Source organism: Ursus arctos, unplaced genomic scaffold (assembly GCF_023065955.2).
Source record: "Ursus arctos isolate Adak ecotype North America unplaced genomic scaffold, UrsArc2.0 scaffold_23, whole genome shotgun sequence".
NCBI lineage: Eukaryota > Metazoa > Chordata > Mammalia > Carnivora > Ursidae > Ursus > Ursus arctos.
This window is the reverse complement of record NW_026622908.1, coordinates 42,630,851-42,652,447: the sequence shown is the minus strand read 5'-3', so window position 1 is coordinate 42,652,447 and position 21,597 is coordinate 42,630,851. Positions and strand designations below refer to the sequence as shown.

At 50.4% G+C, this 21,597-nt stretch overlaps 1 protein-coding gene across 2 annotated transcripts; it reads left to right on the top strand.

Moving 5' to 3' along the window:
* Positions 1-16,669: 16,669 nt before the first annotated feature.
* On the top strand, positions 16,670-21,554 carry CTSF (cathepsin F). Of its 2 annotated transcripts, XM_026483120.4 has the most exons (14): positions 16,671-16,989; positions 17,200-17,298; positions 17,578-17,662; positions 17,755-17,816; positions 17,944-18,019; positions 18,518-18,631; positions 18,753-18,898; positions 18,987-19,083; positions 19,163-19,243; positions 19,964-20,083; positions 20,170-20,234; positions 20,334-20,424; positions 20,852-20,910; positions 20,992-21,554. In XM_026483120.4, exons 1-14 carry the CDS (start codon positions 16,780-16,782, stop codon positions 21,064-21,066), a joined length of 1,380 nt encoding a protein of 459 aa, XP_026338905.1. In that variant the 5' UTR covers positions 16,671-16,779; the 3' UTR covers positions 21,067-21,554. The 2 variants fall into 2 exon arrangements, with proteins under 2 accessions (XP_057173322.1, XP_026338905.1); XM_057317339.1 differs by having other exon boundaries at positions 16,670-16,989; positions 20,852-21,554.
* Positions 21,555-21,597: the final 43 nt, after the last annotated feature.

The window sequence follows — 21,597 nt, the reverse complement described above, 5'->3', positions numbered from 1 at the left end:
TATATTGTGGCTTCATGTCTCTCCTGCATAATGCTGAATTCTCCAGAAGTTACACATAACCCAGGTGAGAAACACTTTACAGCAGGGATCAGCAAACTTTTTCTGTATAGGGCCAGATAGTAAATATTTTAGGCTTTGTGAGTGATATGTTCTCTCTCACAAGGCTCAACTTTGCTTTTGTTGTGTGAAAGTAATTATAGACAATAGGTTAAGTAAATGGGGCAAGGCTGTGTTCCAATAAAATTGTATTTGCAAAAACAGGGCCAGATTTGGCCCTCATACTGTAGTTTGCTAACCAAATACCAGCGCATCAGCCCCTGTAAAAAGCAAAGACAGTCAGGAGCAGCGAGATAGGAAGCTTAGTGCAGCCATTTCCCAAAGTGTGTTGCATAGTAAATGAATTCTGGGTGATAGTCCTTGCATGAGGGTTCCGTGGACAAATAATCATATGCATTTGCATATGCATTTCTGCGTATGTATTTGCATTTCTGCATTCCCTCAGAGACTGACAATACATATTAGCATATTGAAAGCTCTGTTAGGTCTTGCAAAAAATACAGCTGTTAAACTTTGACCAAAGAACCCTTTTATCCCTTGATAGCCATTAAGATTACTGGGAAATAAGTTTTGGGTAACAGTATCTCACTGTGAATTAGTCCTTTGGAATTCTCACTGACAGTTCTAGATAGGGTTAGTGCCCAGAGATAGGACAGGGAGGGTACATTCCTAAGCACACAGGCCCAGTTGAGATCTCTGGATCTCAAGTGGCATAAAAGGGATCTTAAAACCCAAGACAGGATTGAGATGAGAAGCCAAAGGAGATGGAGACTCTTAGGACTGCTTGAAAACACTCCGTCAGTAGATTCTGCCCTTCTAGCAGGTGTTCGGATATGGAAATACAGAGACCTAGGACCTCCTCTCCCGAAGTTCCGGACCTAAACCCATGGCTGTGTGATCCCCCACTGCTGATCCTATTTGTGGTTTATAAAGTGCTTTTCACGTTCATTCAGGTGAGAAGCAGTTGAATACGACTTGCTCCTGAAGTGGCGGAGTCTCAGCGTCAACCCAGGTCTGGGAACCTCAGATCCTTGGCCCCGGCTGTCTGGCTGCCGTGGGGATCCTTGCGCCTTGCCAAGCCGCCTGCAGCCAGAGGCCCCGACCCCATCCCAGCGAACGCAGCTGTTTGCCAGGTGTCACGCTCAGGTGCTCTAAGGATATTATTTCATTTTTCAAAAAGATTTTATTATTTTGAGAGAGAGAGAGAGAGAGCACGACTGGAGGCAGAGAGAATCTCAGCCAGACTCCACACTCAGAGCAGAGCCCGACATGGGGCTCAATCCCAGGACCCCGAGATCATGACCTGAGCCCAAATCAAGAGTCGGACGCTTAAGCAACTGAGCCACCCAGTCGCCCCAGGTTATTATTTCATTTAATCCTCACAACAATCTTGCAAAGCAAGAGAAGCCATTATTACCTCCCTCTAGGGAAACAGGACTCTAGGATAACTGGATGAAAATCAATTCTCTAAATTCCTGAGAATTTCTGTAGACATTTTAGTTTTGTGCCAGAGGCCAACAATCCAACTAGGATGATTTGCCGCAACACTTTTGCTGCCCAGGCAGGGGCAGGGACCAAGCCCATAAGAGTCCAGTATCTTCTCTATTTGTTACATTAAAAGGATGGCTAGTTCATTCGCATATTTAAATATGTACTTATTAGTTATCTAAATTAACATGAATCTCATTAGATATTAACAGAAATAACATATTTTTATAAAATATAACTTTTCCCAAACAAAAAACATAGTGAAGCAGTTTTACTCTTTTGCAAATCTTTTTAATGTCTGGCTTAATGGAAGATAGCTGGATTCCTTATCTGTTTCTGCATACATCTGTTGCAATATCCAGAGGTCACGTAGCCTCTGGAAAACTACTTAGGAGAGAGTGAGGGTAGAAAAGGCAAATAATGTCTAAGCAATATTATGAAAATAGTTTAGACACCATGAAACCCCAGAAAGGGTCTGGGGCCCCTGTTTGTATTTTTTGTTTAAGTAGAAGAAGGGGCAGACATGGGGACAAAGGCAGGGTGAGGGTGGTAGTAGGAGCAGTGGGGCATTTTGGATCGGGGGACTGGCCAGTTGCTGGGGCAAGGGCAGTAGACGTGGGGGAAGGGTCGATTGACCAGGAATGTCTGTTTGTTTATAAAATGTCAAGGGCAAGGCCAGAGATAAAACTACAACTTAAAAGAAAAAAAATCAGAGGGACGCCTGGGTGGCTCAGTCGGTTAAGCGTCTGCCTTCAGTTCAGGTCATGATCCCAGGGTCCTGGAATCGAGTCCGGAATCAGGCTTCTTGCTCAGCGGGGAACCTGCTTCTCCCTCTGTCTCCGCCTGCCGCTCCCTGTGTTTGTGCTCTCTCTTTCTCTCTCTGTGTGTCAAATAAATAAATAAAATCTTGAAAGAAAGAAAGAAAGAAAGAAAGAAAGAAAGAAAGAAAGAAAGAAAGAAAGAAAGAAAGAAAGAGGAAGAAAGAAAGGGAAGAAAGAAAAAAGGAAAAATTTCATCATCTGTCTGCTGAACAAGCAGATTGGCTTTTGGGTGGTCTGGCCACTCTGGGAAGCTGAGAAGCTGAGAGCTGAAACCAAGTGCTGAGACACACAGGGACTGGGTGAGGGGGTGGGTGGGGAGCCAGATCTGAGCCCAGGTGTTTCTAACTCCACTAAGCCCACAGCCCCACCCCTCTTGACGTTTCTGCGTTTGGTCCACCTTTTCCTTGTCTTATCATTGACCAAACACTTTTCTTCACGTTGACTCACTTTTTAAGCTTATTTTAGAAGGCACTTTAATGGGCTCCATGCACAGCGTGGATCCTACTTTAAAAAAAAAAAAAAAAAGAGGGGTGCCTGGGTGGCTCAGTGGGTTAAGTGTCCAACTCCTGATTTCAGCTCGAGTCACGGTTTCAGGGTCGTGGAATCAAGTCCTGCGTCGGGCTCCGAGCTCAGCGGGGAGTCTGCTTGGGATTCTCCTCTCTCCCTCTGACCCTCCCCCCTGCTGTACTGTCTCTCACTCTCTCTCTCTCCAAAATGGATAAATAAATCTTTAAAAAAAAAGGGGGGAAAAGGCAATTTAAATCATATTAGCTAATACCTGATAGTGATTATTAAGCGCCAGACTTGGTTCTAAACATTTTACACACAGTAATTCATTTAGTCCTCATTGCAATGCAATGAGGTAGGTACTACTATTATTTCAAGGTCCAGATGGGGAAACTGAGGCACAGAGTGGTTATATGACTTGTCCAAGGTCACAAAACTAGGAACACTGCAGTCTGAATTCAGACCCAGGGGTCTGACTCCCAAATACACTCCCTTAACCACTATACTGTTTCTTACCATAAAATCTAGAAAACAAGTCTGCCCAGTTGAAAGCCCATAGGATGATTCTGTATACGATCAAATACCTGACTCATTATTGCCTGTACCCTGAGGAAATCAGGCTCTCAGCCGACGGGATTCTCGGAAATGACTCTGAGGCCCTCAGCAGGATTCTTTCAGGTCTAGAACCCTTTGCCTGAGCCTCTCGCAAGGGCCAGACGCTCTGCCTGGGGGAGGGAGGAGGGAAACTGGAGGAAACCAGAGAGACCTAGTCCCTGTTGGCTGAGGAATTTAAAGTTTAGTAGGGAAGATAATTTCAATAATGTAGCAAGTAAAGGGCCCAGTGGTACCCCCAAAACGGGCACTCAGCAGAGCTGGGGGTGGAGGAACAGTGGTGAGGGAGAGACTCCCAGGGGAGGCTACACCCATGCAGGATCTAGTTTCTAGAAAGTTGAGCAGGAGTTATCAGGCACATGGTGGCAGAGGAGAGGAGACCTTTCTGTGTCCAGAATGAGCAAAAGAATGGACCATGAGTATGGTGTATGTGGAAGAAGTACAAGAACACTGGCATTAACAGCCTCTAAAATTCCTGGAGGGGAGGGGGCTGTAGGGGAAGGCAGGGCCAGCTAGAATTTGGGCTTTGCTGTGTAGGTGGTGGGAAGCCATGTGTTCCTCAGCAAATGCCTACTGACCACCTGCTCCATGATACCACAAAAACAATACAGATGGGGTGGGGGGCACCTGGGTGGCTCATCTGTTAAGCGTCTGCCTTTGGTTCAGGTCATGATCTCGGGGTCCTGGGATCAAGCCCTGCATGGGGCTCCCTGCCCAGCGAGGAGTTGGCTTCTATCTCTCCCCCTACCCCCCACTTGTGCGCTTTCTCTCTCTCTCTCAAATAAATAAGTTTTTAAAGATTTTGCTTATTTATTTGACAGAGAGATAGAAAGAGCCAGAGAGCACAAAAGAGAGGGGAATGGCAGAGGGAGAAAGTATAGCAGGTTCCCCACTGAGCAGGAAGCCCAATGCAGGGCTCGACCCCAGGACCCTGGGATCATGACCTGAGCCGAAGGCAGATGCTCAACTGACTGAGCCACCCGGGCACCCCAATAAAATCTTTGAAAAAAACACGGACAGGGTTAGGGGCACCTGGGTGGCTCAGTCGGTTGAGCATCCAACTCTTGGTTTTGGCTCAGGTCATGAACTCAGGGTCCTGAGATTGAGCCCCGAGTCGGGCTCCATACTCAATGTGGAGTCTGCTTCGGATTCTCTCTCTCTCTCTCTCTCTCTCTCTCTCTCTCTCCCCACCCCTGCCCCTGCTCACTCTTTCTCAAATAAATGAATAAATAAATGAAATCTTAAAAAAATACAGACAGGGATCCCCCGCGTTCTGGTGAGCGAGACACAAACTGTTGTGCAGGGAAAACAAATCGTACGTGAGATGATGACAAGCGTTATGAGGGAAAACAAGCAAAAAGGGCAATAGAAAGTTCAGAGAGTAGCAATTTAAAATACGGGATCAGAGGAGGGAGTATTTGAGCAGAGACTGGAAGGAGCAGAAGGAGCCGTGTGATATCTGGGGAAAGAACATTCTAGGCGGGCACTCGTATAAGGGCAAAAGCCTTGAGGTATGTGTGTGCCTGGTGGGTCTAAGGAGGCTGGTGTTGCCAGAATGGCGTAAACCAGGTGGAGAATGCTTGGGAATTAGGTCGGAGAAAGAATGGGGTTTTAACAGGCTTTATTCAGAGAGGTGATATTTGGCTGCGCCGTGGGTGATGGTGAGCAGACTGCCAGGCTGGAGGTAAGCAGACCAGGGAGCAGAGCCACGGCATTAGGATGACGAGTGGGAGTGGAGTGTTTCAGAAGCAAATCTGGCGGCATCTGGTGCTGCCTGGGTGGGGGGCGAGGGCAGGGAGTCAAGGACTCCTGGGTGTGTCTGGCTTGGGCCTCTGGTGGAGCCCTTTTGAGATGGGGAGATGGAGGGTTCGGTGGGAGTGGGGTGGGACAGGGGTAAAAGAAGATGATGAGGTCAGCCCTCAAAAGGTTAAGTTTGAGGTGCCTGCAGGGCATCCAAGCAGAGATCCAGAGGCTCATGTTTCTTCCTAGACTCTGACAGAAACTCTGCTAAAGATAGGACTCCTCTAGAACAGCGTGCTTATCCACATGTCTTGTGTAGCTCCTCTCATTTCTCAAATCTGTAATTTTCTAGGCTATTTTTAGAGTGAAAGTATCAGTCTGGGACCTAAAATATATGTAGAAATGATTGGTTTAAAATTGTACCAAGGCTACACTTTTTAAAAAAGCTATTAATTACTAAATATGAAGTCCACCTAATACCTAACAACATCGAGGTAGGCATTGCTATGGACTAAATGTTTGTGTCCCCCACAAACTCATATGTTGAAGCTCTAACCCCCAATCTGCTGGTATTTGGAGGTGGGGCCTGTGGGGGGTAATTAGGGTTAGATGGGGTGATGAGTGAAAGACAACTCACGAAATAGGAGGAAATATTTGCAAATTACATACCTGCTAAGGGAATTGTATCTAGAATATATTAAAAAAAAAAAAAAACCCAAACTCTCACAACTCAAAAATAAAAAGACAACCTAATTTTTATTTTTTTAAAAAGATTTTATTTATTTATTTGACACAGAGAGAGAGCACAAGCAGGGGGAGGGGCAGAGGGAGAGGGAGAAGCAGGCTCCCCACCGAGCAAGGACACCCATGCAGGACTGAATCCCAGGACCCTGGGGATCACGACCTGAGCTGAAGGCAGATGCTGAACCGACTGAGCCACCCGGGTGCCCTAGTTTCAGATTTTAAGCTGCTGTAGTTCATTTGACCAAATCCTCCAAATAACAACTTGTTGGCTAAGTAAAGCAGAGATTGAAGGGGTGTCCGTTGAGAAGTTCTTAAGATGTCAACCTCTTCTAGGCCTGAAGGCCTCAGATCACCTGGAGATGACCTTTTTACATTAAAAGATAATTCCCGTGACGGGTGTAGCCCACGCGCCAAGGAAGCACTAGCTATGCATTATTATTATCGCTGTGATTGGGTGACTCTTCTTAGTTATGCAACAGTGAGTTAAATTCATTCTTGGATTAGGGTCTAACAGGAATCTTTTGAGGCTCTCCAAAGCTGCTGTAGCCTGAGGTTTTGGCCACAAAGCAGGGAAGATATGAATCAATTTATGCACGAAGATTTGGGGCACTTGGGGGTGCAGGAATGGAAGGTCAGTACCTTAACCCTTAGCCTGATGATTCAGCCAGGGAGACCTGGAAGTGGACCATAGCTCTTCACTCAAGGCTGAGACATGGCCCCCAAGATAAATTCACCTCCAGGAAAAGAGTTGGGGCTCAAGACCTAGGGTCCAGAATCTCTACCCAGCCAGCCAGCCAGCCAGCCAGCCAGCCAGTCAGCCAGCCAATCATCTGGTCATTCAACAAATACTAGAGCAAACTCACTAAGGGTCAAGGCAGCACCATTTTCTTTTTTTTTTTTTTTAAAGATTTTATTTATTTATTCAACAGAGATAGAGACAGCCAGCGAGAGAGGGAACACAAGCAGGGGGAGTGGGAGAGGAAGAAGCAGGCTCATAGCGGAAGAGCCTGATGTGGGGCTCGATCCCATAACGCCAGGATCACGCCCTGAGCCGAAGGCAGATGCTTAACCGCTGTGCCACCCAGGCGCCCCAAGGCAGCACCATTTTCTGACCCTTGTTGGTCTTAGTTCCTCACCTATGTTGTAACATCTGATCAAATGCACCCATGTCCCATATTAAATAATATTCTGCCGCAAAAATTTTTAAAAGGAATGTTATAGTTTTGCCTTTGAAATTATCTGACTTCATGTAACTTGTTTAAATTATGATTTGCTGTGACTTTTTTTTTTTTAAGATTTTATTTATTCATTTGAGAGAGAGAGAGAGAGCCAGCGAGAGAGGGAACACAAGCGGGGGAGTGGGAGAGGAAGAAGCAGGCTCCCAGTGGAGAGGCCTGATGTGGGGCTCGATCCCCGACGCCAGAATCACGCCCTGAGCTGAAGGCAGACGCTTAACGACTGCACCACCCAGGCGCCCCTGCTGTGACGTTTTTAAGCAGTCATCCTGTATACTCCAGATGGTCTTGTGTTGAGAAATTATAACTCAAAAATCCTTCTCACTTATACCAAAATATTTATGAATATCAAGTTCAGCAATAAAGTTCATGAAATGACTTTATTCTACAGGCATTTAGTTAAATAGAAAGCAATTTTTACTTTTTAAAAAACTTTGGATTTAGGGGCACCTGGGTGGCTCAGTCGTTAAGCATCTGCCTTCGGCTTAGGGTGTGATCCCAGAGTCCCGGGATCGAGCCCCGCATCGGGCTCCTTGCCCACTGGGAGCCTGCTTCTTCCTCTCCCACTCCCCCTGCTTGTGTTCCCTCTCTTGCTGGCTGTCTCTCTCTCTGTCAAATAAATAAATAAATAAATAAATAAATAAATAAATAAATAAAACTTTGGATTCAGTAAAAAATTTTTTCCAGACTCTTACATTTTCACAGGCCCTGGACAGTTCAGAAGTCTATGGTGTCCGATGGGAAAAATGGCCCTGAGGGTCAGGCATCTCGGGGATAAAAACAGAGGGGAAGGGGGCAGTCAAGGTCCCTGCTCTCTGTTTACAGTCCAGTGGGAATAAGCAAATAAGGACATGTTATGACAAGTGCTGAAAGGTGTAAAACGTTCTGAGTTAGAGGGAGGGGGGCTCCTTTAGACGTGGTGGTCCTACTCTGAAGAAATAGCATTTAGGTGGAGACTGGATAATGGGAAGTAATGTGACGTCTGCAGAACAGAATTCTCTCCAGGCAGAAGAAACAAAGGCCCTGAAACAGGGAAGTACTTAGCCTGTGGATAGGGAAGGGGTGACTGTGGCAGGGGCATAGTGAGGGGTGGCGAGAGAGGCATGAGATGAGTTCAGACAGGAAGGAGGGACCAGGACATGCCCAGCCTAACAGGTCATGGGATGGAGCTTGGATTTCATTCTAAGTGCAGGATGTCACTTAGGCTGGTGTTCCTGGGAAGCAGATTCTGAGATGGATATTGGCAGGCAGGAGGTCTGTTAGGGGTGCTCTCAGGATCAAAGCCAAGGAAAGAGAGGGAAAAGAGACAAGACTGGGCAGAGAGAGAGGTCGAGCTGCTTATGCAGTCTTACTGGATACTGTTCCTGACCCTGCAGGGGGTTCTGAAGTTGGGTGCCGTTCAGATTTCTCATTAGGTGGCAGCTGCTTGGGGGAGGGAAGCATGACAATCCCCGAGGAGCTGACAGGCGAGGGCAGCACTCCCAGTAGCTGGACACGACACCAAGTCCATTCACAAAGGGGGCTCTGGTCTGCACATCACAGCACACACTTGGTCCCATTTATGTTTAAGGAGGTCCCTCTGGCTGCTTCATGGAGAGGAAATTACTGCGGGCAGGAGTGGATCCAGTCAGGCAAGCGATGATGGTGGCTGGGTCATGAGCGGCCGCCATGGGAATGGAGATAAGTGGATGAACTGGGAGATATTGGGAGGTGAATCCAGAGCACTTGAAAATGGGTTCGATGTGGGACATGATGGAAAGGGAAGAATCAAGGACACTTCCCATCTGTGGACCGACCCACTGCGGGAACAGTGACGCCCTATGCTAAGATGGAGGATTCCGGAAGTGTGCTGGGGATTAAAACCATACGCAGTTTTGGCCAAGTTTGAGATCCGAGAGTTGACGTCAAGAAGGTAGCCAGTACACTGCTTTAGTTTTTAGATGCGTGTAAGGGACGTGAATTCGGACTAATTTTCATCCAGGGATGCCAGACTCCTCTGGCCCTGCTTCCCTGGCTCAGGGATTGTGCTTTGAAAGACAGCGGCTGCGTAGGAGGTGAGCGGGCACAGGGACAGCGTCCTTAACTTCTTGCAAAGATCTCGGCACTCGGAATGTCCAGGACCGAACCTCAACAGCGCCACCGTGTGGTGGTGATGAGTCACAGCGGCAGTCCGAGACTCCAGACCCCTGGGTGGGGCGGCGAGAGGTCCGCCCACGGCCAGGGCCTCACACACCAGGTCCCACCACTGGCTATTTCGGACTGAGTAAATCAGTGAGGATTCTGGACAACTTAGAGCTGGGAGGGAGAGGAGGGGCCTCAAAATACAGACATAGCTAGGCAATGGCGTCTGAGGAATTAAGAAAGATACAAGGGTTTTAGTGTACCCGTGCCATACAGAAATGGATTTATAGAGTAAATGTATTTGACAGCTACCATTCAAGGAGCACGTATGAGAGAGGCCTGTGATCTCATTCAGTCTACAAGGACGCTGAGGCCCAGAGAGGTGAAAAGATGTGTCTCAAGTCACGTAGTAGTCAGCTTAGCCTACCAGTGGATCTCAACTGTGTCAGATCCAACAGGCCATTTAACAACAAATGTTTTGCAATGCCCTGCACCCCCAGCATCTAGAGAGTGCCTCGTGCGTAACAGGCACTTGGCCTGTGTTTGTTAAATGAACGAAATGAAATTTATAGATCATATCCTACCTACCCACATAATTTTAAAAGTCAAGGGAAAATAAAATGAAAGTAATCTGTCCTATAGAAATCTGCATTTCCACATGTACACGCCCAGTCAGGATCACATGAGAAGATATAACTGAAGCGATCGTTGAGAACTGAGTAGCTCCAAACAGGCTGATCCAGGCATGTTGCCTACAGAGACACAGTCCCCTGAAATGCTGAATGCCCTTAGTAAAGATCTGGACTCATACGAGGAAAATTCTCTTGATTTACCCTTCAGTAGCATTCTTGAATAATTCAGTGTATACTAAACTGTGCACATAACATTATGTGTTTACACATACAACAGCATTAAGGTACTCGGTGTAGATGATTATAAACAGGTTTTTTCCACTTGCTTAGATGACTGGTGGGACATTAGGAAGTTGTGTAGGACATGGAACAATTCTCAGTAATGTGGATCCATCCCAATCATTGAAGGACGTTAGGAATCTCTGGTCACTGTCTGCTAAGGACCAGAAGAACCCCATCAACGTGCTAACCAAAAGCACCCCTGCCAATTTCCAATTCCAAATTTCCAGGGACAGCAGATCTCCCTTTGAGACTTCCAGTATGTTAAAAGCCCAAATGTCTACGCTTTGCTCTGGTGATCTTTTCCTCTTTCAGGGGCCCTCGCAAAGACCTGGGCTTCCACACTCTTACTTCTCCTCCCTCCCTTTAGGATTCTCTCTGCAAGTGGTTTTTGGTTTTGTTTTTCTTTTTTGTTTTGTTTTTGCTAGAAGGTTAGAACTGATGTGATAAATGATATAGTTTTGGAACACAGGTGAGTTTTGGTGGGGTGAGGTCCGGAGCCGACGACCAAGAAAGAATTCTTGAGATGTCTTCAGTGCAAAATGGTGGTTTCATTAAAGCACGGGGACAGGACCCGTGCGGAGAAAGAGCTGCTGCACCAGGGTCGTGATGGGTAGTCTGATTATATAGGTGGGAGTTGGGGGTAAGGAAAAAGGGAGGTTTTCAAAAGAATTTTTGTACGCTACAGAGGACCTGCAAGATACTGGAGGCCCCGCCATGGTCAAGTTAAGGTTGTTGTTCCCTCTAGCAAAGCATTAACATTAAAGACAGTTGGGAGTTTCCTTCTGGAAATTAGGTTATTGATAAGAACGCTTTTTTCTTGTAAATCACTAAGACATTTGTAAACTGAGGGAGATAACAGATCTTGCAGGACTGTGATCTCATTAGTTAACCATTTGTTTTTCCTTCCCTTAGTTTTAGGGCAGCCAGGAGTGCCTGAGGAACGTCACACATATCCCACCTGATTCAGGGTGTCAGCTTGTGCTTTGCCCTCAGCTTGCCTTCTGCTTCCTCATCGTAAATGAGGTACATTTCTATCTTCCCATTTCTACAAAAAAGAGTCAGAGGGGTGAAGTAACTTCCTCATAGTCACGGAGCCAATCTGAAGTGGCAGAAGCAGAATTAGAACCCAGGTCCGTCCATCTGCCTCTAAAGCCTGGGATTTTGCCATCTTTTCTAATTCCTCGTCACTGTCTTCCATTTCCCAGTCCCAGAAGATTTCTGTCATTGTGGGGAACCAAGGCTCAGAGGGGTCTGGTATGTGCCCAGACCGTGCAGTTGTTAAACGTCATTCTCATAAATCAGGTTAGCATTTGCAGAAGGAAACCCCGTGGTTTGCTCCCCTGTCCTTTCTAGGCCATGTCCATCTGGCCATGACCTGGGTATTGCTCTGTCTCCTAGATATTTTCATTTCTGGGCAGCATGTGCCTCAGAGTAAATGGTGCAGACCTTCTCAGACCCTAGGGGCCGAAGAACATAAACTAAACCCCTCAGTCTGGGACTTAGGAATGAGCAGCAAGCAGCTGCCATTTCATTGAAAACTCAGGTCTTAAAAGATGTGCTGCAAATTTTACACACCATCTCAAATATTTTGGGGGCATGCCCTAATAGAACATAAATTTTAAAATTAAAAAAAAAAAAAAGGGTTGCCTGGGTGGCTCGGTCAGTAAAGCATCTGCTTTCGGCTCAGGTCATGATCCCAGGGTCCTGCTCAGCGGGGAGCCTGCTTCTCCCTCTCCCTCTGCCTCTCTCCCCTGCCTGTGCTCTCTCTTTCTGTCTCTCTCTCAAATAAATAAATAAATAAAATCTTAAAAGTAAATAAATAAAAATAAAATGAAAAAAAAATAAATAAAATGACCTTCAGCCCCGTGTGGAAAGTGATGCGGGCAGGCGTACTTTTTCCAAGTTCTCCTAAGATTCACCACATATTCCACATTCCTTACCTAGGCCTCCTGAAGCCAAACCTGCGACCTTGCATTGTCAGCTCCTCCCCCTCTCCCCCCACCCCTTGCCCCCAGGTGATCTTGGGATTGGTGGTGGGCTCCTTGCTCAGCAGGGAGTCTGTTTCTCCCTCTGCCTCTCTTCCCTGCTTGTGCCCTCTGTCTCTCCCACAAAGAAATAAATAAAATCTTAAAAAGAAAAAAAAAGCACAGGCTGACACCCTGCAACCTCCCCCCATCCCACTCGTGGGTGGGACATGTGTGATTTCTTCCAGGGATCTCCCACCTAAATGTTAATGCTTTGCTGGGGGTGGGGGGAGGGATAACCTTGACAATGGCAAGATCCCTAGTATCTTGTAGGTTGGTCCTCTTTAGCATACGACAGTTCTTTTGAAAACTCCCTTTTCCTTGGGTCCCCAACTCCCGAGTATATCATCACCACTCCTCAAGCCCCCGGTGCAGTCACTCTTTCTGCCCATAGGTCGTGTCCCCGTACCTTAATAAACCACCATTTGCACCCAACATGTCTCAATAATTCTTTCTTGGTCGTCGGCTCCGGACCTCGCCCCACCAAACCTCACCTATATTCTGAAACTGCATCAGCTTTGAGGAAGCAAGTCCATGTTGAGAAGGCCCACGTGGCAAAAAAACAGAGGGCAACTGATTGCCAATCAGACAGCAAACAACTGAGGCCTCGGTCTGGCGGCCTTCAAGGAACTGAGTGCTGCCAGTAACCACTGAGCTCCCAAGCAGATACTTCCCCAGGCCCGTCTCCCAGGCCACTGCAGCCGTGTGATGCATTTTGTGATGTTTCACACAGTAACAGATAATAAACACACCACCCCTCACTTTCCAATCCCTTTGCTCCTGCAATTCTCTCCCCTTGCTCCTGAATCATCAGTATCTCCCTTTCCATTTGGTCACTCGCACCAACCCATAAGCTTGCTCTAGAGTCTGCCATCTTTTTTTTTTTTTTAAGATTTTATTTATTTGTCAGAGAGAGACAGCACAGCAGGGCGATTGGCAGGCAGAGGGAGAAGCAGGCTCCCTGCTGAGCGGGGAGCCCAATGTGGGACTCGATCCCAGGACCCTGAGATCATGACCTGAGCTGAAGGCAGATGTGTAACCATAGAGTCTGCCATCTTAAAAAATACTCATCCAATGCCTCTTACTTGGCTAGTTATCACTCATTTCCTACTCTCCTCCATGGCAAAACTTCTTCAGATCCTTGTCTCCAGCCATTGGACAATTTCGCAAATCCTCCCCTGAACCCACCACTCTTAGTGAGGTCTCCAGTGACCTACATGACACCCAATCCAAAGGTCATGTCTCTCTCATCTTACTCGCCTTCTCTGGGGCATTTGACACAGCCAGCCACTTCCTCTTCCTTGAAATACACCCTCTCCCACATGACCTTCTCAGTCTTCCTCCCCACTCATTGTCCACTTCTTTCCAGTCTCCTCCGTTACCTCCCTCTTTCCTACTCAGCTTCTGAATGTTGGCATGCCCCTGCTTTGGGTGCAGACCGGTCAGGTCCAAGGACCCAGAGGGGTTCTCAAGGACCAGCCAAGAGGGTCCTTGGCTTCACACAGGATGGAAATCAAATGCAAAGCCAGTTGGAGGTAAAGGCAGAGTTCACTGAAGATACAGAGAGAGCAGATACAGGTGGAGTGTCCGGGAGCCTCGGGAAGGAAAGAAGCATGAGTCTTTGGGAGTCTGGAGATTTTATTGAGGATGGCGATCTTGTGTGCATGTCCTCTCAGGCATCCAGGAGCTGGTGGAACGAGGATGAGTGCTCAGGTGTCCTCCCTAAGTCACTTACACCCTGGAGCCAGGGGTCTTGGCGTCAAGGTGTTTGGAGTCAGGGATCCTGGAGAAGTTTACGACCCCACCCAGTCACCTCTTTGATGTTATCTATTGTGCTGGAAAACTCCAAAGAAATCATTGACTCCTTGGGCACCTGGGTGGCTCTGTTGGTTAAGTGTCTGCCTTTGGCTCCGGTCATGATCCCAGGGTCCTGGGATCAAGTCCTGCATCATGCTCCCTGATCAGCGGGGAGTCTGCTTCTCCCTCTGCCCCTTCCTCCCCACAACTCGTGCGCTCTCTCACTCTTGCAAAAATAAATAAGATCTTTTTTTTAAATAAATAAAATCTTAAAAAAAAATGAAATTATTGACTCCTTGACCTTCACCCAGAGGACATGCATTAAGGCATGTATAAGGCAGGGATGCACGAAAAGGAGCAAAGAAAAAACCCCCAGCTTTTTCTATCATGGGGTCCCCTCGGTTTCCCTGTCTGGGTTTCAGTTTCCTCACTTGGAACATTTCACTTCCAGGTTGTTGTGAGAATTGCCCACGGTAACATATATGCGCCTTAAAAAAATATTCCTCCCCCCCCCACCACTCCATTAATTATCGTTTTGCTCTCTTACCTCATTCTGGTGAGAAAACGAGCCACCCTCTTCCCCAGACACTTTTCGGGTGGTTCCAGCTTTCGGGGAACAAACTGAGAAACATGACTGTTTTCCACAAAGGCCAATGTGGATCTCCAAAAACCTGGATCTAAGAAAAGTCCACTGCCTCTGCTGGGGACTTAGCAATCCCTATTTTTAATTCATTCAGCTTCAGACCGTTCGGGAGATGAAGTGCGTGTGAGCGTGGGTTTGTAACCGCTTGTGCCCTGCCGTAGACGCAGGTAGGGTGCCTGGGTTAATGACAGCAGGCATTTCTGAGATGCTTCACACCATTTATCCCTCTAGAAAATGAAGCTATGTGTTAAATAACAGTTGGGTGACATCACGCCCACTCCAGGGCATGCTGAAGGAATCATTCATTCATTCATTCATTCAACAAACATCTATTAAGCAGGTGTTCAGTGTGTTGGGCACCGTGCTGGGTGCCGAGGAAGCGGCTGTGAGCAGGACAACAAGGTCCCTGCCCTGGCCAGCTCCTGGCTGGCCTACCAGAGGACAGCCACAAGTGAAAAGGAAATTGCAGCCCAGTGTGAGAGGAAGTTCAGGGACTAGGCATCTAGGAGCACAGCCAGGGGCAGTGGGGGTGGGTCAGGGATGGCTTCCTGGGGAAGTGTCCTCTACACTGCGAAATGAAGGGTGTCTGGGTACTGGGCAGAGGGAAGAGCAGTGTGAAGTTTCTGAGGTGCGCAAGAGCTTGAACTTCTGGGGAGAGGCAAATAGGAGGAGGCTGACGTTTCAAGCACACAGCACAGGGTGAGGACCCACTGGACGGCACTAGAAGGGCTTTAGAAGCCCGATTAAGGACCTGGGATTGTCTCCTGTAAGAGACACAGAGGGTGCCCCAAAGGGCTTAAACTGCATAGCAGGGAGAGATAAGCACCTGCTGGAATCCTTCAGGCCATCCCCTCTCAGACCTCAGCCAGGATGGAGCTCAAAGCCAGCTCTGGCCTGGCTCCAGCACTTACTTCTGAGTAGCTGGAAAGTCATTTTCACCTTTTTAGACCTTTGCTGCTGTAACAAGTCAGGCTTGGACCAGGTAATATATATATATATATGTATGTATATATATATGTATATTTATATTTATATATTTATTTTAAAGATTTTATTTATTTTTTGACAGAGAGAGAGCATAAGCAGGGGGGGTGGCAGGCAGAGGGAGAGGGAGAAGCAGGCTTCCCGCTGAGCAGTGAGCCTGATGTGGGGCTTGATCCCAGGACTCTGGGATCATGACCTGAGCTGAAGGCAGACACTTAACTGATTGAGCCACCCAGGCTCCCCAGGACCGGGTGACATTTAATATTAATTCTCCACACTCTCTAAGCCCAAACTAACTCTCCATTCCCTTCTGGGATTTCCTCAATTCCCTTAAACTCTCTCTTCCCTACTTCTCTCCCCAGCTGGGAACACCTTGCAGGACAACGTCTCTTTCTCATCTGTCTTTCCACTAGAGTGCGAGCTCCAAGCAGGCAGCACTATGCCTAATGCATCTATTCATGCATCTTCTCGCTGGGCCCTGGAACACTGCTGTGAAAGCTTGAAGGAACCAAAGAACAGCTCTACACCCCGCACCTTGCTTTCGTGGTTACCGAATGCTTGCGTGTTTGTGTTAGATCCCCACAACAGGGACGGCAGTGCCAGTCCAGAGGATATTACCTTCCATTTGGCTGATGAGCGGAGGAGCCTCAAAGAGGCAACTGAGCTGTGAACTCAGGCTCTAAAACCAACTGTTAACTATTGTCATTCCCAGGCCAGCATCCTTTCCCCTCCCTAAACATCCCCAAGACCTAAGAGGATTATTCCAAGACTGCCTCTCCACCCGCGTGTCCACAGACCGACCGAATTGCTCCGAGGCTGCAAAGTACCCAGCCGACCCCTCTTCCCCCCTCCCACCTCCCCTCCCCCTCCAGCTTTGGCGAAGACTCACCTGCTCAGCCGGCTCGGCCCACGTGCCTCGCGTAAATAAGAGAGTGCGCACGCGCACCGGGCCCGCGTCCATTGGCCGCCGCCCCGCCACCCCGGGAGCAGGGGGAGGGACGCCTGCCCCTCTGTCCGCGGGCAGCTGCGCCCCGTCAGTTGGTCCGCGCGTCTGTCGGTCGGTGCGTCCGGGCCTCCGGCTTCGCCCTCGCCATGGCACCCTGGCTGCCGCTGCTGTCGCTGCTGGGGCTGCTCCTGGGCGCCGATCCCGCCCCGCCCCGCCAGGCAGCCGACGCTCAGGCCCGGGAGGCGGCGTACCCGGAGCTGCTGGGGCCCGCCCGGTTCGCCTTGGAGATGTACAACCGCGGCCGGGCAGCCGGGACGTGGGCGACGCTGGGGGCCGTGCGCGGTCGCGTCCGCCGGGTGAGGACGCGCCGGGGGTGGGGGCTTCCCGGTGCGGGTGCGCGGGGGCCCTGGTCGGAGGGTTGGGAACTTTGGCCTGGACCCGGGGTGGGGGTGCTCGGAGAGACGAACTTCTGGTGGTAGGGAAAGGGAAGGGGGTAGGGCGGGGCTGTGGGAAGGAGGGGCTGAGGAGGGAGTGGATGTGCCTGCCTCACCCGCCCCTCCATCCAGGCGGGCCAGGGGTCGCTGTACTCCCTGAAGGCGACCCTCGAGGAGCCTCCCTGCAACGACCCCACGGTGTGCCAGCTCCCTGTGTCCAAGAAGACCCTGGTGAGTGATAGGGCTCCTGTGATTCCCCCGCCCCCATGATGAGTTTGGGTCAAGTGATGAGGAGGCAGCAACTACCCCGGCCGGAGTCACTTTCCAGGCTCTAAGGGCCAGAGACTAAAATGCTCTAAGGGGGCATGACAGGGTGCTGACTTCGCCTCACTCTGCACCGTGGGGGTGATTGCCTTGGAGGTGGTCTTCACATGAGGCCCTTCCAGCTCCATCTTGCCAAGGCCTTGCTCCCATCCCAGCCCCCAGACTGGCTTCCTCCTCTCCCTTCAGCTCTGCAGCTTCGAAGTCCTGGATGAGCTAGGAAAACACATGCTGCTGAGACGGGACTGTGGCCCAGTGGATACCAAGGTTACAGGTGCTGGGATAGCCCAAGGATGCTGGCATAGTTCAGACCAGACTTCACTCAGGGTTCAGCCTTGATTTCTTCTCTGTTCCAACCCTATTCAGATGACAAAAATGAGACTTTGAGTTCAGTCCTTCCACTGTTGAACAAGGAACCCCTGCCCCAGGTGAGGAGCCCATCTCCATCTGGCAACTGGCTGCTGCTTTATTTCCTCTTCTCTTTCCCACCCCTGGTGTGGGCTCCCTGGTGAATCCGAGAAGGATTCCTTGTAAAGACCCCTGTGCCCTTTCCAGGATTTTTCTGTGAGAATGGCTTCAATCTTCAAGGAGTTCGTTACCACCTATAATCGGACATATGAGTCGAAGGAGGGTGAGGACCCAGACTTGGCTGTATCTGTCCCAATCAGATCAGGACCTTCCCCCCCACTTGGTACCTTGGTGTTGGAGAGGGGAAGGCCTCTTCTCTCATCTGATTTTCTTGGTCAGAGAGCATGGGTCTTCATCATTCTGGATAGAATGGGATGGGGCAAAGGCCAGATTTTCTCTGCTGGTGCCTCCACCTCCCTAGCATGGTAGTCTTTTCCCATAACCCTGTCTGAGGATGCCCTCTGGAGTCCATTTTGGTTCTGCCTTCACTCCTGGGATACCATCAATTCAGTGTGGCGCCAAAAGTTGTTCCCACCTCCCACTCATCACTTGCAGGTCTGGTCCTCCCCCCACCTCCAGCCCTCCCCAGAGTTCTGTCCTTGAAAAGAGCTGCAAGCCCGATCCAGAGCCCACCTACTCCCCAGGGAAGCCTGTGCTTGCTAGTCCCTTCTGTGATCTGCCTGGGGTCCAAGCCTTTCCTCTCCTGCTCCTTGGTTCTCAGAAGCTGAGTGGCGCATGTCTGTCTTTTCCAACAACATGATGAGAGCGCAGAAGATCCAGGCACTGGACCGTGGCACGGCTCAGTATGGGATCACCAAGTTCAGTGACCTTACAGGTAGAAGTGGTGGCCAGAGCCCTCATGGAGCCTGAAAGAGTCAGGGTCTGCTCCCAAGGCCCCTGATCGGGGCTGCCTTATACTGTCCCCCCCCCCATCCCCTGCCCACCTTTGCCCACAGAGGAGGAGTTCCGTACCATCTACCTGAATCCTCTCCTAAGAGAGAACCGTGGCAAGAAGATGCGCTTAGCCAAGTCCATTGGCGACTCTGCCCCACCCGAGTGGGACTGGAGGAATAAGGGGGCTGTCACCCAAGTCAAGGACCAGGTTGGACCCCTAAGAGGCAATGGTGGGACATGAGGACTACACGGGGGTTGGGAGGGAGCCCAGCCCTGACTCTGCCCCTTTCTTGCAGGGCATGTGTGGCTCCTGCTGGGCTTTCTCAGTCACCGGCAATGTGGAGGGCCAGTGGTTCCTAAAACGGGGGTCCCTGCTCTCCCTCTCTGAGCAGGGTGAGCATCCCACTTGACGCCCCTGCCCCCAGCCCAGCCCCTCCAGAGGGCTCCTCAGGACCAGCCTTCTGTCTCCTAGAGCTCTTGGACTGTGACAAAGTGGACAAGGCCTGCCTGGGTGGCTTGCCCTCCAACGCCTACTCAGCCATAAAGACTCTGGGTATGCGTTCATGGGATCGGGAGGGGCAGTGGGAGTCAGTGCTAACTGGATTCAGGTCTTAATGCTGACCCTTAATGACCTTGAGCAAGTCAGCTCTTTGATTTCATCTGTGAAAAGGGGCTCATCTTGCCCACTTCACAGAACTGCTCTGAGTATCAAGTGAGGAGATAATACGTAAAGTCCTTGGTGCATAGCAGGGGTCTTGGTGTTTTTGCTGCTTGGAGGTCCATATTTCTGTAATACCACTAAGCCAGGTAGCAACACACCTTGTCCTTGAGAGGAGGTGTTGACTTAAGCTGGTAATTCGGTTCAGTGGTGGGCTTTAGCGGCCCAGGGATGAAGGGCTGAGGGACTGGGGTGGCCGTCCAGAGACCAGGAGCCGTGCAGGGTCTGGGTCACACTGGGAGCAGACTGAGCAGGACAAGCAAGCCAAGGTGAAGAGTCCCGGGAGTGCTGGGATGAGTTAGGATCAGAAGATGGGCATCGAGTCCCGTCTCAGCCCCATTTCTCCCTGGTTCCTCCCTCCCTTAGTCTCTGTTTTGTCATCTCTAGAGGGAGGCTGCTGTTCTGACGGCACGGCCTTGGTCTGGGGTGGATGAGAACCTTGAGACCTCACAGAAGGGGCTTGGGTGTAGCCCCTGGCCAGGAGAAGACGAGTGTGTGGTACACGGGGGTCCATATTTTCTCTCCCCACCCCATCCCACCCCCACCATTCCCCAGGAGGGCTGGAGACAGAGGACGACTACAGCTACCGCGGCCACGTGCAGACCTGCAGTTTCTCCGCAAAGAAGGCCAGGGTCTATATCAATGACTCTGTGGAGCTGAGCCAGAATGAGCAGAGTGAGTAAGGGCCAGGGTGAGGGTGGGGACAAGCCAGGTAGGGCTGGGGCCAGGCTGTCTCTGACGCTGTCCCTTGCCTGTCTCAGAGCTGGTGGCCTGGCTGGCCCAGAAGGGCCCCATCTCCGTTGCCATCAATGCCTTTGGCATGCAGGTAAGGCCCCAGCTCTGCCGCCCCTGCCTGTCCCTTGCCAGCTCCCTTCCCACTTCTTCTTGGAGGTGGCCTCCTACTCTTTATTCTCCCCACCACCAGTTCTACCGCCGTGGGATCTCCCACCCACTACGGCCCCTTTGCAGCCCTTGGCTCATCGACCATGCTGTGCTGCTTGTGGGCTACGGCAACCGTGAGTTCCACTGACCCCCTCTCTGTCCGTCCACCTCAGATCACGGGCAGAGATCGGACCACAGCCTCTCCGGACCTCTAGAGGGGGAAATTGAGGGACTGCCTGGGAACCCTGTCCTTACCCTTGCTGCAGGCCATAGGCCAGGCAGGAGTCATCCGTCCCCTCTCTGGATGGGAACGCTGAGGCAGTGGAAGGTTGAACTGTTACAGATAACCTGCTAGATGTGGGTGGCTGGGTGCCCTCCCCCCCGCCTCAGAGCCACACCAGGTCTCCAGGAGGGTGGTAGGTGGGCCTGTCTGGCTTTCTCCTCTTCTCCTAGTACCTGTCGCCATAGGCCACAGCAGATGCTGGGAGAGTGCAAAGTGCTGGGGGCCCTGACTGGAGAATTGGGGGCCCCTGACCCCTTGCACTCCGCACTGCTCCCCAGGCTCTGGCATTCCCTTCTGGGCCATCAAGAACAGCTGGGGCACTGACTGGGGCGAGGAGGTGAGTCTTGTCTCCGTGGCCCCAGCCCTCCCGCCCCTGTCCTGCCCTAGCGCCCTCACCGGCCCGCTGCCTTTCCGCCAGGGTTACTACTACTTGCACCGTGGGTCCGGGGCCTGTGGTGTGAACACCATGGCCAGCTCGGCAGTGGTGGACTGAGGAGCACCAGCGCGGGACCTGGTGCCGACCAGAGCAGCCCCTTCCTCAGCCTGGCCTGCATGTCCAGGCCCCTTCCCAGGAGGCACAGCTGGCTGAGGGACAGGCACCGGGTACCTCAGGGTGAGCAGAAGGCACTGGGCTAGGGCAACGCCCCGACTCCTCTCTACCCCACCCCTACCCTGAAGTTCCCCGACGGCACCTTTGTTGACTTGGGGTAGCCAGGAGGCTCTTGGGATGAAGGATGATGTCCTGGCGGCTGAAGCTGTGGCAGGAATCTTGGGCTTGGGTAAGGAGCAGGTGGGAAGAAGATATCCTGGCCTTAAACCCAGCTTTGTCCTCAGCAGGCTCTGGCTTCCTGCCCTGCCTTTCCTCTGTCTGATGCTATAAATTTTCTGGCTCCCCCTGGATTTGGGGACAGTACTTCCTTCCACATCTAGAGAAACTATTGTAACCGCCTTTTTCTAACAGCAATAAAGAGGTGTCCTAGGCCCCAGTGTGGTGTGAGTGCTCAGTACCTAAGGGCAAAGAGGG

Excerpts from the sequence above, each read along its gene's own strand:
- CTSF (XM_057317339.1), top strand. The coding sequence starts at position 16,780 with ATGGCACCCTGGCTGCCGCTGCTGTCGCTGCTGGGGCTGCTCCTGGGC. Across the intron at positions 18,632-18,752 it reads CAAGTTCAGTGACCTTACAG|AGGAGGAGTTCCGTACCATC; the intron begins GTAGAAGTGGTG and ends CTTTGCCCACAG. Across the intron at positions 19,084-19,162 it reads GCTCTCCCTCTCTGAGCAGG|AGCTCTTGGACTGTGACAAA; the intron begins GTGAGCATCCCA and ends TCTGTCTCCTAG.